The sequence below is a fragment of the Geotrypetes seraphini genome, chromosome 8 (assembly GCF_902459505.1).
Source record: "Geotrypetes seraphini chromosome 8, aGeoSer1.1, whole genome shotgun sequence".
NCBI lineage: Eukaryota > Metazoa > Chordata > Amphibia > Gymnophiona > Dermophiidae > Geotrypetes > Geotrypetes seraphini.
Genome location: NC_047091.1, coordinates 188867696 through 188889613, shown reverse-complemented (window position 1 = coordinate 188889613; position 21918 = coordinate 188867696). Strand labels below are relative to the sequence as shown.

General features: G+C 40.8%; 1 protein-coding gene across 1 annotated transcript in view; it reads left to right on the top strand.

Annotated features, from left to right (window-relative positions):
- The window catches only part of KSR2 (kinase suppressor of ras 2), a 530220-nt gene that overhangs the window by 297878 nt on the left and 210424 nt on the right, over positions 1-21918 (top strand). The window contains exons 9-10 of the mRNA XM_033953868.1: positions 9635-9702; positions 16217-16335. Of these exons, the coding sequence (XP_033809759.1) occupies positions 9635-9702; positions 16217-16335 (187 nt within the window). The remainder of the gene's footprint in view (positions 1-9634; positions 9703-16216; positions 16336-21918) is intronic.

Here is a 21918-nt window from a genome sequence, read left to right as displayed (position 1 = left end):
AGGTGCATCTTTATCAATATTCAGCTGCCTTTTATATATTAACATTTTCAGATGAGAGACTTCTGGCATAAGCAATGAGGTTTGATATCATCAGTGATTCATCACTGACTTAAAAACTTTCAAAGTCTTCCTCTACAGGTTCATTTTAATCTAATATTGTTAATGGGCAAAGTTTGTGCCAAGCATTTTTTAATGCTGATTTAATTACATCTTTTCAGGCTTTGGCAAGTGCATAAATGTCATTCTCAAAACTGAACTCCTTAAGAAAGTCTTGAATAAGAATTTAGTAGTTTTAAGAATTTTTCAGTTGTATGTTTTAATGCTTAGATGTTTTTGTCATTGCTGTTTTTGTTTTTGTTCTGGGTTTTTTATTTTTATGATGTCATTTTAATATTTGATGTCTTTTTATTATTCTGTCTTAATTGTCTTTACCACACTCAAATGTTTTATGAATGTTAGCCGCTTTGAAACTCTGAAAAGGCGGGATAACAAAACTTAAATAAACTTGAAACTAATTGCATCAAGCATACATTTCAGAAAAAAGTCTTTATAATTGGTCTTCATGGAACGTAAAATTCCTTGGTCACAAGGCTGTAGTACAGATGTCACATTGGGTAGGAGGTAAATGGCAGAAACATTAGTTTTTACAAGAAGTTCTTAAAGTGAATGTGCAGAGTAGTTACCTATAACTAGCAAAACTTCACAGTTCTCTTCCAGTTCAGCTTCTCTACAATGAACTCTTGCTGCTGGCACAAAGTTGTTATTGAATCAATCACTAAATGTTTCTCTGGGTACTCATACTTTCTTGTTAGCATAATAGTCCACAGGTAGATGATGTACACCCTTTAAACATTGTGGATGTTGGCTTTTTGCAATCACTGCCAGCTTTAATTTATGTGTGCCTGCAGCATTGGTACATGCAAGAACAGATGCTCTGTCCTTAAACTAGATGGTGCTCATTCTTCAGCTATTGTCAGTGTTTTTCTAGAAACATAGTGCCAGTATTCAGGACAAGGTTTCCATCAGATATCCTCTTAATAAATTCATAAATGAAACTTTCAGCTGACTCATAATCATCACAAATTTTGAGATATTTAATTTCTGTAGCCAATGTTCTGAATATTCACACTCATCATCAATGCTGAGTTCTTGATAGTATTTTTTTGGTTTGCTTCATTATCACCAAATCAACAATGCATCTTCTTTGCTGAACCCACTCAATCAGCACATGATCTAAATCTTCATTTTTTGCCCTAAGCAGTGTTTTTGTGGTTTTCATTCATTTCTGGTCATCACTTTCACTGTAAAATTCAACAACATATCTTTTCATTTCTTTAAGTCATATATGGTTGTTGCTCCCACACCATATTCTTCAGTTAGCTGTTGTACAGACACACCATGATCAAGCTTCTTCAATACCTCAACTTTATGTGCTATTGACAGCTATTTTTTGCTTCTCACTGTTCTGAATGGAATCTACAGCTCTCTTTGCCATTTTCTAGCTTTCTGACCTGAATTGATCAGAAAACAGGAGAAATACATGCAACTGCGTTGTTTTCAGGATGTGTCACATCAGGGAAATTACTTCTGGTTCACCTCAAATTTCAGTTTTTGGAGATTTTCAGTTTTCATAATTTTGGATAAAGGATCTTTTCTACCTGTATATCAAATCCCATCCCCCTCAGCTTTTATTTTACCAATACAATAAAATAATTTAGTAGACCAATCTACCTTTATGTGATTCTTCCACCTGGGTAGATGATCACACAATTTCACAATGTAATCTGACAACTGCTGTTAAAGTCATCAATGCTACTTCATGCCTGTGGTCTCTTGATAATCCCCATGACCTGTAGTGGCATTAGATCCTGTTTCCACTATGCCTTCACTAATTCCTAATAAGAATTCTCTCTATTATAGAAACATAGAAACATGATGGTAGATAAAGGTCAAATGGCCCATCCAGACTGCCCATCCGCAGTAACCATTATCTCTTCCTCTCTCTAAGAGATCCCACGTGCCTATCTCAGGTTTTCTTGAATTCAGACACAGTCTCTGTCGCCACCACCTCTTCCAGGAGGCTGTTCCACACATCTACCACCCTTTCTGTAAAAAAATATTTCCTTAGATTACTCCTAAGCCTATCACCTCTTAACTTCATCCTATGCCCTCTCATTCCAGAGCTTCCTTTCAAATGAGACTCGACTCATGTGCATTTACACCATGTAGGTATTTAAACGGCTCTATCATATCTCCCCTCTCCCGCTTTTCTTCCATACGCATTATGACAAAGACCATGCACCATTTTAGTAGCCTTCCTCTGGAACAACTCCATCCTTTTTATATCTCTTTGAAGGTGCAGCCTCCAGAATTGTACATAATATTCTAAATGAGGTCTCACAAGAGTCTTATACAGAAGTATCAATACCTCCTTTTTCCTACTGGCCATATCTCTCTCTGTGCACCCTAGCATCCTTCTAGCTTTCTCCATCACCTTTTTAACCTGTTTGGCCACCTTATGATCATCACATACAATCGCACACAAGTCCCGCTCTTCACACACAAGTCCCGCTCTTCTATAGTGCACATTTTATTCCATAATTCTTTGAAGTCTGTTATTATTTTATCTTCCACTGTTCATTCTGTAAGACCCTCTCCATGAAAATGTGTTTCTCAATATAACAGATGTAACTTTAACCCCTTTTCCCTTCCAATTGTTGTTGGTCTTGTCTTACTTCTAATGTTTATATATATACTGTATGTATTTTAACTTAACTTATTTTATTATTATGTACATCGCTTTGTATAAAGATATAGCGATTCATCAAATATTTAATAAACCTTGAAACCTTGAAAATTCCTGTCATTCCTAAGTCTAATCCCGCGGAGTTATATTTCTTGACCTCTGGTTCTACAATTTCCTCACAAACCAGAGAGAATTGACCCCAAGGAATCCACAGAGAAAAGAGTCCAAGAGAAACCAACAAAAACACTGGAGTGACGATGATCCTGAGATGAACTTTATTGAAAAAAAAATCAAAGTTCCAAATATACAATAAAACAATCCACATGAAAATAAAATGATCCACATAAAAACCTAAAGGACCTAGTCCACTGGTAGCATAGGACCCAACATGGTCCGCATTTCGACAAGATTGTCTTCTTCATGGGTCCTATGAATGATAGGGTACAATGGAGTGATGTGTAAACAATTTGAAGAAGTCTCTGTGATGGTGAATCTAAGGATGTTAGTGACCTCATGCATAAAAAGTAGTGTAGTGCAAAAGGTAAAAATAGACTGGTGGAGTGATAAAGTGATAAGACTAAAATGAGTTGGTGAGAAAGAAGAAAATAATGAATTAGATGGCAAGGATAAAAAGATGGAGAGTGACTCCCAAAAAGTCTCAACACGTGTAGATAAAAATAATAATAATAATGTGATCAATACAAAACGCAGAGTTAGGTGGAGAAAAACTCTAGTGAGGTAAAATTGGTGACCGTTATGTAATATGTATACAGTAACTATATTGTGCGATGGATTTATAAAAACACGAGGAAAACAGGAAGGGAAAAAATGAAAAACACTATACGGGACAACATATGTACCCTAAAAGTCTTATGGTGGTAGATATGTGGAAAAACTAATTGATCCAGAGGAGACATAAATTAAAATATAAATTATTAAAACCACATATATGAGGGGAAGTGGCTTAAGGAAGATGGCCGCAGATAGCTGGAGTTAAGACGCCATGGAGACTACCATCCTTATTACCCACACTAAAGAAGCTGCATTTTACCTTTTTGATGGTTAAGCGTAAATCTAAGCCCCGGGTCTTCCCGGATGAAACTTCAGCAGCAGCGGGGGGACCCGATGGACGCTTTCTTCCAGCAAGGGACAAGAACGACTGAACCGGAGCTTACCTCGGCTGTGAGAGGCACGCCAGCTGAAGCATTTGCACTCTCTTTCGGGGCAACATCACTATCTCCGGAGGAGCGGAGTCTTCCGAGTCACCCGGGGGCGTCGATGCAGCAGTTGGTGGAAGGAACGTCCCGTGGTGTTCTCCCTTCAAACCAGCTTAGTGCGGAAGTCGACTCGGCAGGGTTGAAGCATACTCAGCCATTGGGGCACTCGGAGGAGATGAACCAGAAGATCCCTCAGGATTTCCTCACATTGAATCCTTCTCCAGCTGAGGTTCCAGGTACTTTAAATATTCCAGGAGGTCTGGGTTTTGAACTAACACCCATGCAGAGACCCAAGGTTTTTAATATGGAAACATTTTGGGATGCAAAATCAACTTTACAAATCTCTTTGGGGACTCAAATGCAGCAGCTTACATCAAGGTATACTACTGTTGTTTCTGAAAATTTGGAAATGAAGAATAGAATATCTAGCGTGGAAAATAAAGTGGACGGACAAGAGACTAGAATAAAAACTGTGGAATCTGGGTAAGGGATAGTAGAAACCTGAATTTTAAGATGGAAATGTTGGAAAATATGATTAGAAGATTTAACCTTAGGATTACAAATTTCCCAAAATTACCACTAATTCCAGTGCAAGATACATTTAAGAAATATCTAAAAGAAGTTTTGAAAGTTCCTGAAACCTCTTATCCGCCTCTTACAAAAATATATTATTTACCTATTAAAACTTTACATCAAAAACTAAACCAGCAGAATTTATCTGCAGATAGTTTGGATTTAACAAATTTCCTGAGAGATCTGATAATGAGGCACCGGCAACTGCTCCACTGCTAGTACAATTTGCAATTGACTCTGACAGAGAACGGATGCTTAAGTTATTTTTCAAGTTTAAGGATGTTCCATTTATGACAAAATTAGTGAGGATGTATCCAGATGTGTCACGAATGACCCCAAAGAGAAGAAAACAATTTCTTATTTTGAGACCAAAGGTTTTACAATTGGGTGCGACCCCTGTAAATATGTGCTGGTCTATCAAGGGAATAGATATGTATTTTTCGAGCCTCAGTAGTTGGTTAAATTTATTTCTGCTAAAGAGCAAGTTTAGTATTCTTGAGAGAAGCTCTGCTTCAAGTCAGTTCAGTTTTTAAGGTTCCTATACCCAATCAGCTACTCTTTGTACTGTTTGGTTTAAAATTTCAGTGAATGCATAGCCTCTCTCCCCCTTAATTAAGGTCTAACTATACAAACCAGTATATTTAATTTCCTGAGATAAGTTTGGTATTATTAAAGTGAAGGGAAAGTTTGAAAGTGTATTTGTATGTAAAGAATTTTCTTCTTTTCTCTTAATATTTTTCTTTTACTTTTCTTTATATACCATTCTGCAATTTAAAGATGTTGACTGGTATTGTATTATTTCTTGTTTTGACTAATAACTTTGTCAAAAATATAAAATGTTAATAAAGATTTAAAATAAAAAAAATAAAACCACATATATAAAACTCCTGTATCTCATAAGAATTTTTTTGGTAGGTTGAAATTAAAATTCATTTATTATGGTCTTATCTAAAAAAAGTAAAAAACACAACACTTATAGCATATCAAAAAAATTATAGCATAGGGAGCTACTTGCCTGCATTGAGGACGCCGGAGGGCTATCTTCGCTGCCCCGAACAGCCCACTGTTGTAGCAGCACCCGCAGCCATATTGGACAGGCATTTTGGAAGACGGATCCTGACGTCATTGGGTCCGTCCTCCTTGCCTTTGCCTTTCCTATTAAATTTTGTCTGCTGCCGCGGAGGGATCGGGAGCTACTTGCCTGCATTGAGGACGCCGGAGGGCTATCTTCGCTGCCCCAAACAGCCCACTGTTGTAGCAGCACCCGCAGCCATATCGGACAGGCATTTTGGAAGACGGACCCTGACGTCATTGGGTACGTCTTCCTTGCCTTTGCCTTTCCTATAAATATTTGTCTGCTGCCGCGGAGGGATCGGTAGCTACTTGCCTGCATTGAGGACGCCGGAGGGCTATCTTCGCTGCCCCGAACAGCCCACTGTTGTAGCAGCACCCGCAGCCATATCGGACAGGCATTTTGGAAGACGGACCCTGACGTCATTGGGTCCATCCTCCTTGCCTTTGCCTTTCCTATAAATTTTTGTCTGCTGCCGCGGAGGGATCGGGAGCTACTTGCCTGCATTGAGGACGACGGAGGGCTATCTTCGCTGCCCCGAACAGCCCACTGTTGTAGCAGCACCCGCAGCCATATCGGACAGGCATTTTGGAAGATGGACCCTGACGTCATTGGGTACGTCTTCCTTGCCTTTGCCTTTCCTATAAATTTTTGTCTGCTGCCGCGGAGGGATCGGTAGCTACTTGCCTGCATTGAGGACGACGGAGGGCTATCTTCGCTGCCCCGAACAGCCCACTGTTGTAGCAGCACCCGCAGCCATATTGGACAGGCATTTTGGAAGACGGACCCTGACGTCACTGGGTCCGTCCTCCTTGCCTTTGCCTTTCCTATAAATTTTTGTCTGCTGCCGTGGTTGCGGCTGCATGGCGTGGCCGAAGGGGCATGCCCTAAGGGGCAGGTCACGCCCCTTGGAAGCCCCTTGGATCAACGTGGAGCTGTGGAGCAGAATACCAGGTCATATAAATTAATTGATTATGGGCAAAAGGAAAGTCAAACCTAAAAGTTCAACACCTGCTGTTTTAGGTCCCATGGACAGACACTTGACATTTACTTTAGAAACTCCAGCACAAAATTTACTTGACTTGAATTCTCCCATATCTGGAGCATCGTTGAGTACCCTTGAAAGGACACCCCCTCTTCATCCAATATCTGGTCTTAGTGGGAATATAACTCCCACTACTTCCACTGGTCCTGTGGTATCACCCACTCATATAAATAAACTGGTTTTTACTGAAAGTGTAGTGGATGAACAACCACAGGCAGTGGAAAAACAAGATATTACTCTTAAAGATTTATGGTTAGGTATTTCTAGAGTTGAAGGGTTTCTCAGAGAATCAATGAAACAAACATCTGATTACTCACATTCTGTGGTTCAAAAGTTTGAGAATGTGGATTCCAACTTAAATTGTCTGGAAAAAAGATTAGGTGTGATTGAAACTCAAAGTAACACTTTGCAAGCTGTTTCACTATCTACGGTCAAAGACTCTACGTCTTTGCATTTAAAAATGGAAATGTTAGAAAATATGCATCGGGGAAAGAATCTCCGCTTGGTTAATTTCCCAGTGACTCATTTGTTATTACCAGAAATTTTGTTAAGAAAATATTCTTTCCGAAAAGAAATCAAAACCATACTATTCAAGAAATTCATCCTAATTTCCTAACCCCCTCTCTTTTCTCCTCTCTCCCCTCTTAGTATCCTCCCTTCAAAATGGTTTTAGACCTAACGCCTTTAATTGTATTCCTCTTCCTGGAAATGTCCAGTTATCTTTTTGATGTAATCCGCTTAGAACTGCAAGGTACAGGCGGAATAGAAGTCATTAATGTAATGTAATGTAATGTAATTTCAAAGAAATACTGGGATTAGCCAATGCGGATAGTTTTCCAATAAATAATTGTTATCATATTCCCCAGAAGAAAAAGAAAACTGTACAATATCCAGACTCGGTCCACAATGATACTAACATGTATGAGTGAGACAGATAAAATGTTGCTAATGAAACTTTATTTTAAAAATAGACTGACCAAGTTCTGTGGGGATTTGGTTAGTATTTTTCCTGATGTCTCAAGAGCTACGCAGTTCAGAAGAAAAGAATTTCTGAAATTGAGAACTAGAGTATTGGCACTTGAGGCATCTTTTTATTTAAAATTTCCTTGTAAATGTCTGGTTAAGTTACAAGACACTGAATTTGTTTTCTGGGACCCCATTCAATTGCAACAATTTTTATTAGCTCGTGAACAGAAGTGAGATCTTATTTTATTTATTCATTGATGAGAAATTTGGTTGGATGTCAGACTCCTAATTTAGTAGGGAATGATTTGGGTTCATTGGAATTCAACCAATTTCTTTGTTTCCCCATCTAGTGGGCTTGTAAAGGATTGTTTTTGTATTGTTTGTTGTGTTGAAAAACTTTGTACTGAAAACCTTTTTTTCTTTGATATCTTTCGATATTGTAAATGTATTAAATTTCATAAATAAATAAAAAAATAATTAAAAAAAAATTATAGCATATCTAAAAACCGGATACTACAATAAGGTCTGAATTCATCTGACAATAAAGCTTAATTATATAAGGAGAGAAAATGCTAAAGTATGTCATTAAAAGAAACAAGAGAAAAAAGCATGGATAAAAGCGTGAAACATGAAGGGAAAGGTAGAAAAGAAATCTTATTGAAGCCAAACACGCTGTAAGCGAATGAAAAATAGTGAAGAGGGGAACGGAAAAAAGGTCGTCACAAAACTATAGACAGACAAGATAAAAACACGCATTATAAATTGCAAAAATAAAAGAAATATTCCACACATAACTGATATTACAGTGAGTGGTGGTGAGTAAAGGACAAATTTGCAATTGCATGAAATAAGCCACAGAAGCTTGGACTCAAGTGCCCTCTCTCTCCTGCCATGGCGTCTCCCCCAACTGTGTGAAAGAAAATTGACAGGAGGGAAGCCCACTTTCTCCTGCTATGGCATCTCCCCCCCATGCGAAAGAAAATTGGGAGGAAGGAAATCCATCCCTCCTGCCATCAGATGCCCCCCCCCCCCCCGGTACCTTTGTCTGTTGGAAAGAGAAGGGAAGTATGGTCCCTCCTCCTTCAAGGTCTGCTGATCCTAAATTGTGGGCCTTCCCTCATTGATGCCTCATGTAATGCACAGGGAGGGGTCCAGACCCTGATTGGCTCAGACACCTAAGGCCCATTAAAAGAAAAGGGCCAAAGAGGTAAGCGGTGTCAGGTCAAAACCGCGGAAGACAAAGGCGTACGTGCGCCGAAGAAAATAACTGTTTTTAGGTGCTCCGACGGGGGTGTGGGGGGGGAGAACCCCCCCCACTTTACTTTATACAGATCGCGCCGCGTTGTGGGGGTGTTGTGGGGAAAAAGTTAAGTTTACAGTATAATGAGGGGGGGTTACAACCCCCCAAACTACCCACAAAACCGCCACGATCTGTATTAAGTAAAGTGGGCGGGCTCCCCAACAAAACCCCCCGTCGGAGCTCCTAAAAACTGTCATTTTCTTCAGCACGCACGCCTCCGTCTTGCGCTCAGTTGTCAGCGCGCACCTTTGTCTTCCGCGGTTTTGTCTATGAACCGAGGTAAGCGACTGGTTTTGACCAGCATTATTGCTGAAACAGAAAAATCAGCCATTTTCTGGCAGTGCTAAAAGTGGCCTTACCATGTGAGAGAGACCCACACTTCATTTATAAGGTTCCTACATAGAAGGTGGGTGGGTCCAGGATGGTAGGGCAAGGCGAGTGCTTAATTATGGCATCTGCACTTAGGGAACCTCATTTTTAGAAACTTGAATTCAAAATTTAGGAACCTTATATGCAGCAAAAGGTGTAAGTGCCCGAGATCCCTAACTGCTGCTATAAGATATTGGCTTATTTTGTAATGATATTCAATAGTGAACTTTTTCCCTTCTTTATACATTTTTGTGTAACGAAGATATCTGAGGTGTAGAAAGAATTTGATGGTATGTGTAAGCTGTGGGAGATTTCACATCAGTTGGTGCTGTATTTCAATCCTTAGGTTAAAGTGCCACAACAAATGCACCAAAGAGGCTCCTCCATGCCACCTACTCATCATTCACCGAGGAGGTAAGGGACTCTGCACTGATAAGCATGCCCTAGCTGATGTGCCGTATTGGCCCTGAATATCCAGAACTCAGACCTAACTGCACAAAGATGGGACCACACAAAAAAAGGCATGTGGTCACTGGCATTGACTTTCATGGGTGCCTGCATATCTTTTGGGTCTGCCTTGGCACTAACTGCCTCCCAACCTGTTTATAAATAATAATAGTAATAACTTTATTCTTGTATACCGCCATACCCAGTGAGTTCTAGGCGGTTCACATTAGTTAAACATGGATTCCATATCACAGTTTAAGCAGGAGCCTCTCCTGCAAGACCAGCTGAACCTATGGACCAGGTGAGGCGCTGGACCAGGGCACCAAAATCCCACTCAGGCATCTTTCTCTCTCTTCCTTTCCCTCTGCGGGCAGGGAAGGGGTGATGCTGGATAAGGTTTTAGGGTTTTAGCACCCTTTATCACCAGCAGTGAGCACGAGGTAGAATTAAGATAGAGGAGGAACAACTGGATCATGAATGGGAGGGTTTTGTTAGATCAGAACATGTATTTGTATTCCACCTTTACCTTATCAGTTCTAGGACAGATTCCACAAGATAAGAGCTGGTTAAGAGTATCCAGGAAATACAAACACTAACAATAAAGATGAGAAATTATGACATTGAATGGCGAGCTTACAAAATAAATGGGTTTTTAACATCTATCGAAATCGCAAATACTGATCACGAGATCTTATTGTGATTGGAAGATCATTCCAAAATTATGCCATACAGTACTGAATAGAGTAAGTGAGTTGCCTAATTGATTTTAAGGTCTTAAACATTGGAAATTTCAAGAAAAACAAATTCCTAATATAATATCACAAGGAAGAGCCCTGCAATAATTTAAATCATATTTTGTCCTTCACAGGAAGCCAATGTAATTTATAATGCAGAAGTTCTCTCAGGGTGGCATAGTCTCCTGCCCTGTTAAACCCCTGTGAATATTTACTCCAGCAGTAGCAGCAGCACTTTTTTTGTCCTACTCCTGGAGTTTTTTTAGAAAAAGAAACTATAGGTGCATTCTGGTATTTGCAGTCCCTCATCTAAAGAGCAGGGGAAGATTCTCAAAACTTTAACATGGTCGCTAAACTGACATCCCCGGCAGTGGGAGGGATGCCCACTCCCCTCACTGCCATTAAGCAACCCCCCCAGCAGTGGGAGAGATGCCCACATCCACGCCAAGCAATCCTCTCAACACTCCCCCCCACGGCAGCGGGAGGGATGCCCACTCCAGCCGCTGCTTCAATACTCCTGATGACCCCTCCCTGACCCCCTCTTACCTTGTTTACGAAGGCTGACCGGAGGGATACCTCTTACCTCCTGCAAGCAGGCCCGTCTCTTCAAAATGGTGGGCCTTTTCCTCCCCAGTGCATCCTGGGATGCGCTGGGGAGGGACCTAAGACTCTGATTGGCCCAGGTTGCTTAAGGCCCCTCCCATAGGAAGGGCCTTAGGCAACTGGATCAATCAGAGACTTAGGCCCCTCCCCGGATACACTGGAGAGGGGCCTGAGGCTCTGATTGGTTCAGATGCACTGGGAAGGGGAAGGCCCGCTATTTTGAAGAGGAAGCATCCCTCTGGCCAGCATTTGTAAACAAGGTAAGGTGGGGATGGAGGGGGTCATTGGAGGCATGGAGAGGGTGTCAGGGGTATGACAGTGGTGGCGGAGAGGGAATGGGCATCCCTTATGCTGCTGGGGTGGGAAGGTTGCTTGATGGCGGTGATGGGAGGGAGTGGGCATCCTTCCTGCTGATCTTCGATTTGGGGTCTTTTTTTATTATTACTCGTTACAGTTGCAGTTTGTTTTGTTGTGAAGATTATGTGAAATATTCTGTATTTGTTTTATTGTAATCCACCAAGGTTGTAGGCTGAATTTTTTTATTTGTGCATTTATTTTACGCATGTGCCGATTGCTATCACCAATGACCAGTACATGCAAATTTAGCGACCCTCTGTGACCCTTATTTGCATTCGTGGTTTTAAAGAATGACTCGCCTTTTTGAAATTGTTACAGTAATGGCCACAACAGTGGCCCATCAGATTTTAACACAAATATTTGAGAATCTTCTCCCTTAGTACATTCAGCTGTCCTGGCAGATTAATGTACCACCTCAGCTCAGGACATGTGCTGGATATCCAACATATAACAGGAAGAGGTGGTGTTGTTTTTTTTCCTGTGACTGCAGGGAAAAGGAAAAATCTCCTCATTTGTTCTATAGGTAGTGTAGTAGACAGTATAAAGTTTTCTTTTAGTTCACTATCTGTCAGGGTTTACCATATCTTTGCTACAAAGGCAGTTCTAGTGCAAAAGGCATATGAGTTTTGACCCAGTGGGTTATTCTCCTTTACTTGTAAGTTTGTAGAAGGCATTATCTACCTTTTTCAGTCAGCTCCATCTCTAGAATCCGTTGCAACTTGCAAGCGGTGCAACTGAGGCTCCAAGGCTGCCCTATGACGCGAACTGCCCAGGCGGAAGCTGCGTCAGAGGGGAAGCTATTGACTGAGCACTGCTTGCAGGAAGGAACTTGCCGTCGCTGCTGTGGGGGGGGGGGACGCTGCTGATTTTTCCTAGGAGGGGGGCCTGATGCTTCCGATCTTTCGGGGGGGGCCCAGCGCTGCTGATCTTTCTTGGGGGGGGGCTGGCACTCCTGATCTTTCCAGGAGGGGCCCAGCGCTGCCAATCTTTCCGGGGGGGGGGGGGGGGCTGGCACTACCGATCTTTCAAGGGGGTGGGAGGGGGGACTGGTGCTGCCGAAAGAAAAAAAATTGGAGTCCTGTTTGTTTCCTCAGCGGGAGTCCCCCCCTGATAACTTCAGGCCCTAGGCACGTGCCTCTTGGGCCTATTCATTAATCCTGCCCTGTTCAGAAGGTAGGTGGGTGCCGTGACGAATAGTGTTTTGAAGCATAGGCAACTGAATTTGAAAGTTATTCTGGCCTCGACTGATAGCCAGTGCAGTTTTTTGAAATATGGGGTGATGTGGGCTGATTTTTTTCAGGTCAAAAATCAGTCATATGGCTGTGTTTTGGATTGTTCTCAATCTTTTGGTAGAGTTTTGTAGGATCCTAGGTAGATGATGTTGCAGGTGAGTATAAGCCCTAAGATAAGCGAATCACTAAATAAATTCCTCTACACAAATAGGAAAAGGGGGCAATGTCTGGAAAGCAGTTTATACTAATGTTTGAAGTATAGGAAACAAGGTTCTGGATCTAGAAGTTTTTGATGGAAGAGACTGATTTGGATTTAGTAGCAATTTCAGAGAACCATGACTGGGATATAGTTAAACAGGCTATAATCTGTTCAGGAAAGTCAGGGTAGGAACAAAAGGAGGGGGGAGCGGTGTTATATGTTAAAGATCATATTAAAGTTGAAATAAACACTTTCACCAAAACAATATAATGGATGTCACAAAAATCAGTACTGCTGCAGTTTCAATACAGGAAGTTTCAAATGACTGGAGGAAAAAGCCTCAGATTGGAACCCTTCCACCACCACAATGGTGGTCCAAGGTGGTTGGGCGAACACCTCACTGGCAAAAAACATTGTTGTTGTGTACCGATCAACTAATTAGATAAGTGGACTTTTCCTCTATCTTTTGCACAACAGCCCTGCTTCAAGTTTACAACTATTGGGAGTCGGTCTGGAGGTTTTTTGCCAGTGAGGTGTTCGCCCAACCACCTTGGACCACCATTGTGGTGGTGGAAGGGTTCCAATCTGAGGCTTTTTCCTCCAGTCATTTGAAACTTCCTGTATTGAAACTGCAGCAGTACTGATTTTTGTGACATCCATTATATTGTTTTGGTGAAAGTGTTTATTTCAACATTATTGAGTTTTCACATTTCCGAGTCATTTTGTGCTAAAGATCATATTAAAGCCACACAATTGCAGGATCTGCAGAGTAAGGAAGAGGCACTGTGGGTTACTCTGAACAGAGGGAATGGAAAATATATTTACATTGGTGTAATATACAGGCCTTCACTGACAGAAGAAGTGGACAGAGATTTAATATTAGACCTACACAAATATAGCAGTAAAAAATCAACATAATAAAATAATTATTATTTTAAAAAAATCCAATTTTTGCACCCAAGATAAAATAAGGTTATATAGCAACTATGTAAAACATTAAAAAATGCATAGATTGTGAAAGATAACCTATTATTGCCTAAAGATATTATCTTTCATTATACAAAAAATAACCTTAATCCCAGCACTGTAATTTGCACATGGTATCTAGAAAGTAACAGGTTTTATTTCATCAGAAGTTAACATAGGTACAAGCAAACAAAAATAATGGTGGTATATAAAGCAGAATATATAGACAAATTGGAATGGATGAGAGAGAGATTACTGTGAGCATGTCATTATAAAAAGCATCTTGTTCTCAAAGATCTATGAAAACTAGAAGGATTGCAAAAAAATAAAAAAAAAAAATTGATGGTTGCAAAATCAAAGGTACAGTATTATGTCAAAAAAGGTATTTTGCTGTCGAAGTTGTTCTCTATCTTGGGTTCTTGCCTTGCAATGACATTCTTTTACACACTTCTCTGGGTAGCCTTTTTCAAACAAAGTTTTATATGCTGGGAGGTGAGAAGCTGATATGCACGGAGGGGAAGAAGGATGTTGGGGTGATAGTGTCCGAAGATCTAAAGACAAAAAAAGTGTGACAAGGCGGTGGCTGCTGCCAGAAGGATGCTGGGCTGTATAAATTGAGGCGTAGTCAGTGGTTCATAGACAATTGCGCGCAAGACACCTGTCATCGTAGTCAGTAGAAGGAAGAAGGTGTTGATGCCCCTGTACAGGTCATTGGTAAGGCTCCACTTGGAGTATTGTGTTCAGTTTTGGAGACCGTATCTGGCGAAGGACGTAAGAAGACTTGAAGCGGTCCAGAGGAGGGCAACGAAAATGATACGAGGCTTGCGCCAGAAGACGTATGAGGAGAGACTGGAAGCCCTGAATATGTATACCCTAGAGGAAAGGAGAGACAGGGGAGATATGAGTCAGACGTTCAGATACTTGAAGGGTATTAACGTAGAACAAAATCTTTTCCAGAGAAAAGAAAATGGTAAAATCAGAGGACATAATTTGAGGTTGAGGGGTGGTAGATTCAAGAGCAATGTTAGGAAATTCTACTTTAAGGAGAGAGTGGTGGATGCCTGGAATGCGCTCCCAAGAGAGGTGGTGGAGAGGAAAACGGTGACAGAGTTCAAAGAAGCGTGGGATGAACACAGAGGATCTAGAATCAGAAAATAATATTAAATATTGAACTAAGGCCAGTACTGGGCAGACTTGCACGGTCTGTGTCTGTATATGGCCGTTTGTGGGAGGATGGGCTGAAGAGGGCTTCAATGGCTGGGAGGGTGTAGATGGGGTGGAGTCGGTTTTAATGGAGATTTCGGCAGTTGGAACCCAAGCACAGTACCGGGTAGAGCTTTGGATTCTTGCCCAGAAATAGCTAAGAAGAAAAAATTTAAATTGAATCAGGTTGGGCAGACTGGATGGACCATTCAGGTTTTTATCTGCTGTCATCTACTATGTTACTATGATTGGAGCCTGGTGATCAAATTCAGCCGTATCAGTACAGAGTCTGCGTAATCTAAGGAACTGTGAGTAAAGAAGATTGCATTTTAGACTTTGGCTTTGAAAGCTAGTGTAGTGTAAATAATGTTTCTGTCAATTTCCTTTCTGTAAATAGTTGTAATAAGTCGGTATGGTGTCTTTTTGATCTTAATGTCCAAGAAAGGTATTTCTTTATTGTCATATTTCATCTTGAATTTGAGATTTGGATTGCATGAATTCAACCAGTTGTGAAATGCTGAAAGCCTTTCTGTGTCTCCCCTCCATAAGATGAAGATATCATCAATAAAGAACCACTTTATCAAAGGGATACTCTTTTAAAAAAGTTGTCAGACTACCTATCCATGAAAGTTGTCTAAGCAGTTTACACTCAAGCATTTTTCTCGGCAGGCTCACAATCTATGTAGCATACCTTAGGCAATGGAGAATTAAGTGACTTGCCCAATGAGAAAAATGAGAGACTTGACAGCTACATAAGTGTTAGTGCTGATTGCACTCAGGTAGGTGATTTGTGCATTTTCACCTTTTGGCATTGATTTGCTGTCATTTACTTGTTGCAGATCAGAACAGAAGTGGCTGTTTCCCACCTCCTTATTTCTCCTTAACTGCTTTATTACAAACTGAGGAGGTGGAGCTGAGAGAAAAAGGTAGATGATGCCTTCTACAAATTCATAATTAAAGGAGACTAACCCATTGGTTCAAGACTCATATGCCCTTCTACTAGAAGCAAGATTATTGAGGTAAAAACCTAATCTTCCCATCGGACTTTTGGTTCAGGAGATAAGAATCCAGATCAGCTTTTATTACAGGGCTCAGGAGGCTCTTTGTTGAGAACTTAATGAGTCTGATTTTGGACATTCCCATTTCCAGCTATATAATGTACTTTAATCTCTATTTTCATGTTACAGCAAGATTAGTTCGTACAGAATCTGTGCCATGTGACATTAACAACCCCTTGCGGAAGCCCCCTCGTTATTCAGATCTGCACATCAGCCAGACCCTTCCCAAAACCAACAAGATCAACAAGGTAGGAACTGACTTCTGTTATACAAAATAAAGTTTGTTGGGGAGGAATAATTTTCAGTCATGAGAATGAAGTAGCAGGTTCACAGAAAGAGGGGGCAAAGCCAGCAGCAGCAGGACATGCTTCATTGCACTAGCACTGCATGAGATGTATACCTGAAGCAAGAGATCTAGTAGGCCTGAAAAGTTAGAGAAGTTCTTGCTGAACCAGAACGTACGCAGGTAAGGCTAGTCTCAGTTAGGGCACTGTCTTTAACCTAAGGGCCGCCGCGGGAGCGGCCTGCTGGGCACGATGGACCACTGCAGTGGCAAGTCTTATCTTCTTAATCCAGTCAGAAATCACAGCACAAGCAGGATAGAATTAAAATATATTCAAACTAGGCATGTGCCTAGGGGCCAAATATAGAGGAGTGACCTCTCAGAAGTGTAAATCAGTGGTTCCTAAGGTAAATTAGCTGCTGGCATAAGAATATAAGTCTTGCCATACTGGGACCATAGGTCCATGAATCCCAATATCCTGTTTCCAACAATGGCTAATCCAGGCCACAAGTACCTGGCAATATGCCAAAAGAGTAAAACAAATTATATGCTGCTTAGCCTAGAAAAAGAAATGGATTTCCCTTGTTCATTTTAATAATGAGTGATGGGCACTGATGAAACTATCTGAACTTTTTTTAAACTTATAATTTTTATAGTGCTGAAAGATGTACACAGCACTGTACATGTAACATTCAATAGATGGTCCTTGCTCAGAAGATCTTACAATCTAATTTGGACAGTCAAACAGGACAGCTCAGGGTTGGGGAGACTCTGGCAGAAGGAATGATAAAGTGAGTAGGAGTTAAGAGTTGAAAGAGCTTCAAAAAGTGAGCTTTTAGCTTGAATTTGAAGACTGCTAGAAATGGAGCACGGCATATTGATTCAGGCGGCAAGAAAGAAGGGATGGAGTCTGGAGTTGACAGTTGAGGAGATGGGTACAGATAAGAGGAACTTACCTGACAAACGGAGTTCACGGGGGGGAGGGAACATAGGGGGAGATAAGGGAGGAGAGATATTGAGGGGCTACACTTGTAAGTCAGTAAGAGGAGTTTGAACTGTATTTGTAAATGGATGGGGAGCCAGTGAAGTGACTTGAGGAGAAGGGTAATGTGAGCATAGCAGCTCTCACGGAATATGAGTCGTGCAGCAGCATTTTAAACCCTGCTAAGCTATTTATTCTAAATTTATCACTTAGTAGCTTCACTGCGTGCCCCCTTGTCCTAGTATTTTTGGAAAGACTAAACATGCAATTCCTCTCTATTTAATATTTTATTGAACTCTATCATATCTCCCTCAACCATCTATTCTCCGCTTTAACCTTTCCTTCAGATCTTTGGATGGTAGCTTGCAGTGTTGCAGTCAGTTTGTTTCTAATACAAAACAGTAGAGAAGCCCATTTCCAGAGAAAAAGAAATCTGGAAATCCAAAAACTGTATCTGGGAAACATGCCACTTAGACTCAAACGTAATGTTGCTATCCACCCCATTAATATATTTCAAAAATGCCTGTAGATCTTCAAATATACCCTTCCAGATCATAATATCATTTATGCAACGTTTCCAGGATAATATCTGGACACTGAAGGGGCAGTGGTATACATACTTTTCCTTGAACTGTGTTATGTATAAATAGGCCAAAGAAGGAGCCATTGTGGCTTCCATGGCCACTCCCTTGACCTGAAGAAAAAATTGTTGTTCAAACTCAAAATAATTATGTTGTACCACTATCTGGGTCATAGACACACATGTAGACAGTTTTTGTTCGGAAATGGGCAACTGACTCAAATGCAGCTCTACTATCTGAATGGCTTGCTGCTGTGGGATGTTTGTGTACAGTGCTACCACATCCATGGTCACCAACAAAATGAGGGTGTCAACTGGTATATTTAATGAAGCCAACATTTCAATATATTGTTGAGAATCTCATACGTAAGAGTCAGCATGATCCACAAATTTTTTCAAATAAAATTCCTGCAGGAGGGACTGGGCATTCCTCCTGCAGGGGGATGTATCGGGGTGGTGATGGCAGGAGGAATTTGGAACTCCTCTTGCTGCAGACATTTGGGGGTGGGAGGGCTTTGGGGGCTCCAGCAGGAGGAAGTGGGCATACTCCTGCTGGTCATCTTCGTAGGGATGGACGGACAGGTTCCCTGTCATAGCCGCTAAACTGATCATGATAGGGAGATTCCCTTGCCACAATCAGTTCAGCGGCCACGTCTATTTGACTTGTAGGCTATCATTTTCCTGGCCTATATTTCAGGTGCCTATCGTGGCCCTAGGGAGACGCCCAGGGCCGCCTAAGCTCGCCTAAGGCCACTTCTGGGCAAAACCACGCCCACTCCTAGCCTTGAGCGAGTTTAGGTGACCCTATGCACCTCCCTAGGCTCGCAAAGACACCTACAATGTAGGCAGCCTTGCTTGCGGTGCACGCTGAAGGAGCGCGCTTAAGGAGCAGATCTTGCTCCTTAATGCGCTCCTTCGTGCGCCCCCTTTGTATCTTTGCCTAATCATAAATCTTTCTGTCTTAATTTGTTATTTCTTCTTCAAATACTATCAGTTATGTCTTCAACTTATTCCCAAATTCCTGTACACTGGAGCCGTCATCCAGGTCTAGGAGAGCTGGGAGAGATCTCTACACCTCTCCTAGCTCAGTCCCTCAACAACTTGCTCACTTAACTACAATACAAACCAATGTTACACCTTCTTCTACTTCTCTGAAAGCCTTAAAAATAGGCCTAATCAACTCTAGATCTCTCAAAACAAAACATCACTTGATACATGACACCATAACTAAACACAACTTTGATTTTCTTTTCATTACAGAAACCTGGTTATCTAAAGGGGAAGAATGTTACCTGTCTTTTTCTTGTCCACCAGGTTTCACTTACCAATATAATCATCGTCAGGGTAAAAAAGGAGGTGGCTTAGCCATTATTTATCGTTCCACCATACAAGCTGCCTTTGAAGTCTCTCCTAATAATAGTACACTGGAATACATGGAGGTTACGCTTAAAACCTCCCCTCCTCAAGAATATTTGCTCTTGTACCTTCTCCCCCCCAGTTAGTGTTACAACTCTTACGCCTCTCCAATCCACTATTTTGGATTTCTGCGTTTCTTCTACTAATCCCGTCATTCTAGGTGATTTTAACATTCATTTCGATGACCCCAGCAACGCTTCAACTTCAGAAATTCTCACTTTTCTAAGAGACCTTGATCTCTTGCCGCTATTGCACAATTTTACCCACATTGCCGGTCATACTTTGGATATGGTGCTTGTCCAAGCTTCCTTCCATAGTAATTTCCAAGTCTTTCCCATTTTACTGGTTCCCTGGTCAGATCACTTTCTAATTTCTTTTCAACAACTAAGACGTCTCCAGATTATACAAAACACTGCTATCAAAATCATTTATGGTGCGAGGAAATATGATCATGTCTCTCCCCTTCTAATTAATGCTCACTGGTTACCTGTAGAACACAGAATTAGCTATAAAATTTTATTATTAATCTTCACCACTCGTTCATACAGTCAACCAGAATTTATTGACCGACTTCTTATTCCCTATTATCCTGCCAAATCTCTTCATTCTACATCACAAAATCTCTTAATTGTTCCATCTCTTAAACTTATCAATACTTTAAGAATTAATAATTTTGCCGTCACCGCGCCTATCCTATGGAACTCATTGCCTCACTATTTACGGATGGAATCTTCAATAAAGCAATTTAAGGCAAACCTCAAAACTTTTTTATTTAAGGATGCTTTCGGATAAAAATGTCCTTTTCAGGACTAAACTAATGCCAGTCTCTCTACCCACCTTTTGTTTTTACCCTCAATGTTCTCTTTACTTAAAATATTGTAGTTCTTCCTCTTTCCCATCTGTGTGTAGTCAACTTACGTGCTCTTTGTCAATGTCTATTAGATTAACACTGTCTTGTTTTTAATATTTTAATACCAAACGTTTTGTTTTAAAAACTCTTACTTTTTTATTGCTGTACACCGCCTAGAAATTTGAATAAGCGGTATAACAAATATTTTAATAAACTTGAAACTTGAGAACTTGAAACTTAAACGTGTGTCCGGATTGGCTGGTTAGACAGTGGTAGGACGCCTACCGCCGCCTATAATTGGGATGCCGTTTATGAATTTGCCCCCGAGTGATTTCAGATAATTGAGAGGTTAAAGGAATTATGATGGTTATATCATCTGCATATCTATATAGTTGAATTCCTAGATTTGACAATCTTGTCCCCAAAGATGCTAGATATATATATATATATTGAACAACAATGGTGGAAGAGGGGATCCCTGTGTAACACCACAGGAGTTGTCCCATGTACCTGAATGAGTGTTTTCAAAATAAACTTGGTAGGTTTGGGATTTTTAAGAAGGTTTGGACAATTTCCAGGTGGAAAAGTCCATAGTCTGTTATTGAGAAAAACATGGGGGAAGCCACTACTTGCCCTGGATCGGTAGCATGGAATGTTGCTACTCCTTGGGTTTTGGCTAGGTACTAGGGACCTGGATTGGCCACTATGAGAATGGACTACTGGGCTTGATGGACCATTGGTCTGACTCATTAAGACTATTCTTATGTTTTTACCTTAGGGGTCATTGTCCAAGAAAAAGATCTATGTATAGTGGTTAATGTACAGTGGTGGTCAATAAAACAAACAAGATGCTAGGAATTATTAGAAAAGGGATAGTAAAAAAGATTAAAACTGGCGGCAGCCATTCAAGGAGCCAGAAATACCCATGCAGTCAAGAAAATCCAACAATATAGAATTATCGACCAAATCAAAAGCGCTACTTAGATCAAACTGTATTACAAGAGCACTACAGCCTTTTGCAAACAAAGAGAGTAAATAGCTTAATATATTATAGATGTAAAACTGTCTCGGTACTATAGAGAGGGCGAAAACCAGAATGAGAAACATGTAATAGAGAGAAAAGGTCCAAGTAATTCATTAGTTGCAAATGTACCAGACTTTCCAGTAGTTTAACAAAAAATGGAATTGAAGCAACAGGTCTGTAATTTGATGTTAAGGACGCCTAAATCTCACCTAAAACCTGATTCTCTACACGATACCTAAAAAGTTAGACATCTAAACAGTGCTGAATGCCACTGACCGTGATTCTACAAAGGCTTCCTAACTTAGACGTCTAAATGGTGCCTAACTTTAGACACGTTTTGCAGAATCAGGGCCTAAAGAAAAAAGACAAAGAAGATTGACTCATTTGAGCTTTGGTGTTGGAGAAGGATTTTATGCGTGTCATGGACCACCAGAAGAACTAACAAATAGATTCTGGAAGAGATCAAACTGGCTATGTCACTAAAAACCCAAATGATGAAGTTATGACTCTCTTATTTTGATCATACTGTTAGAAGAGAAAGATCATTGGAGAAGGACATCATGTTTGGAATGATTGAAGGAACCAGACGAAGAGGGCAACCTGCAATCAGAAGACTGAACACATTGAAAACAACCATGGGGATGACGCTGGAGGACCTTGCCAGAGTAACAAAAAACGATTTCTTTTTAGATCTGT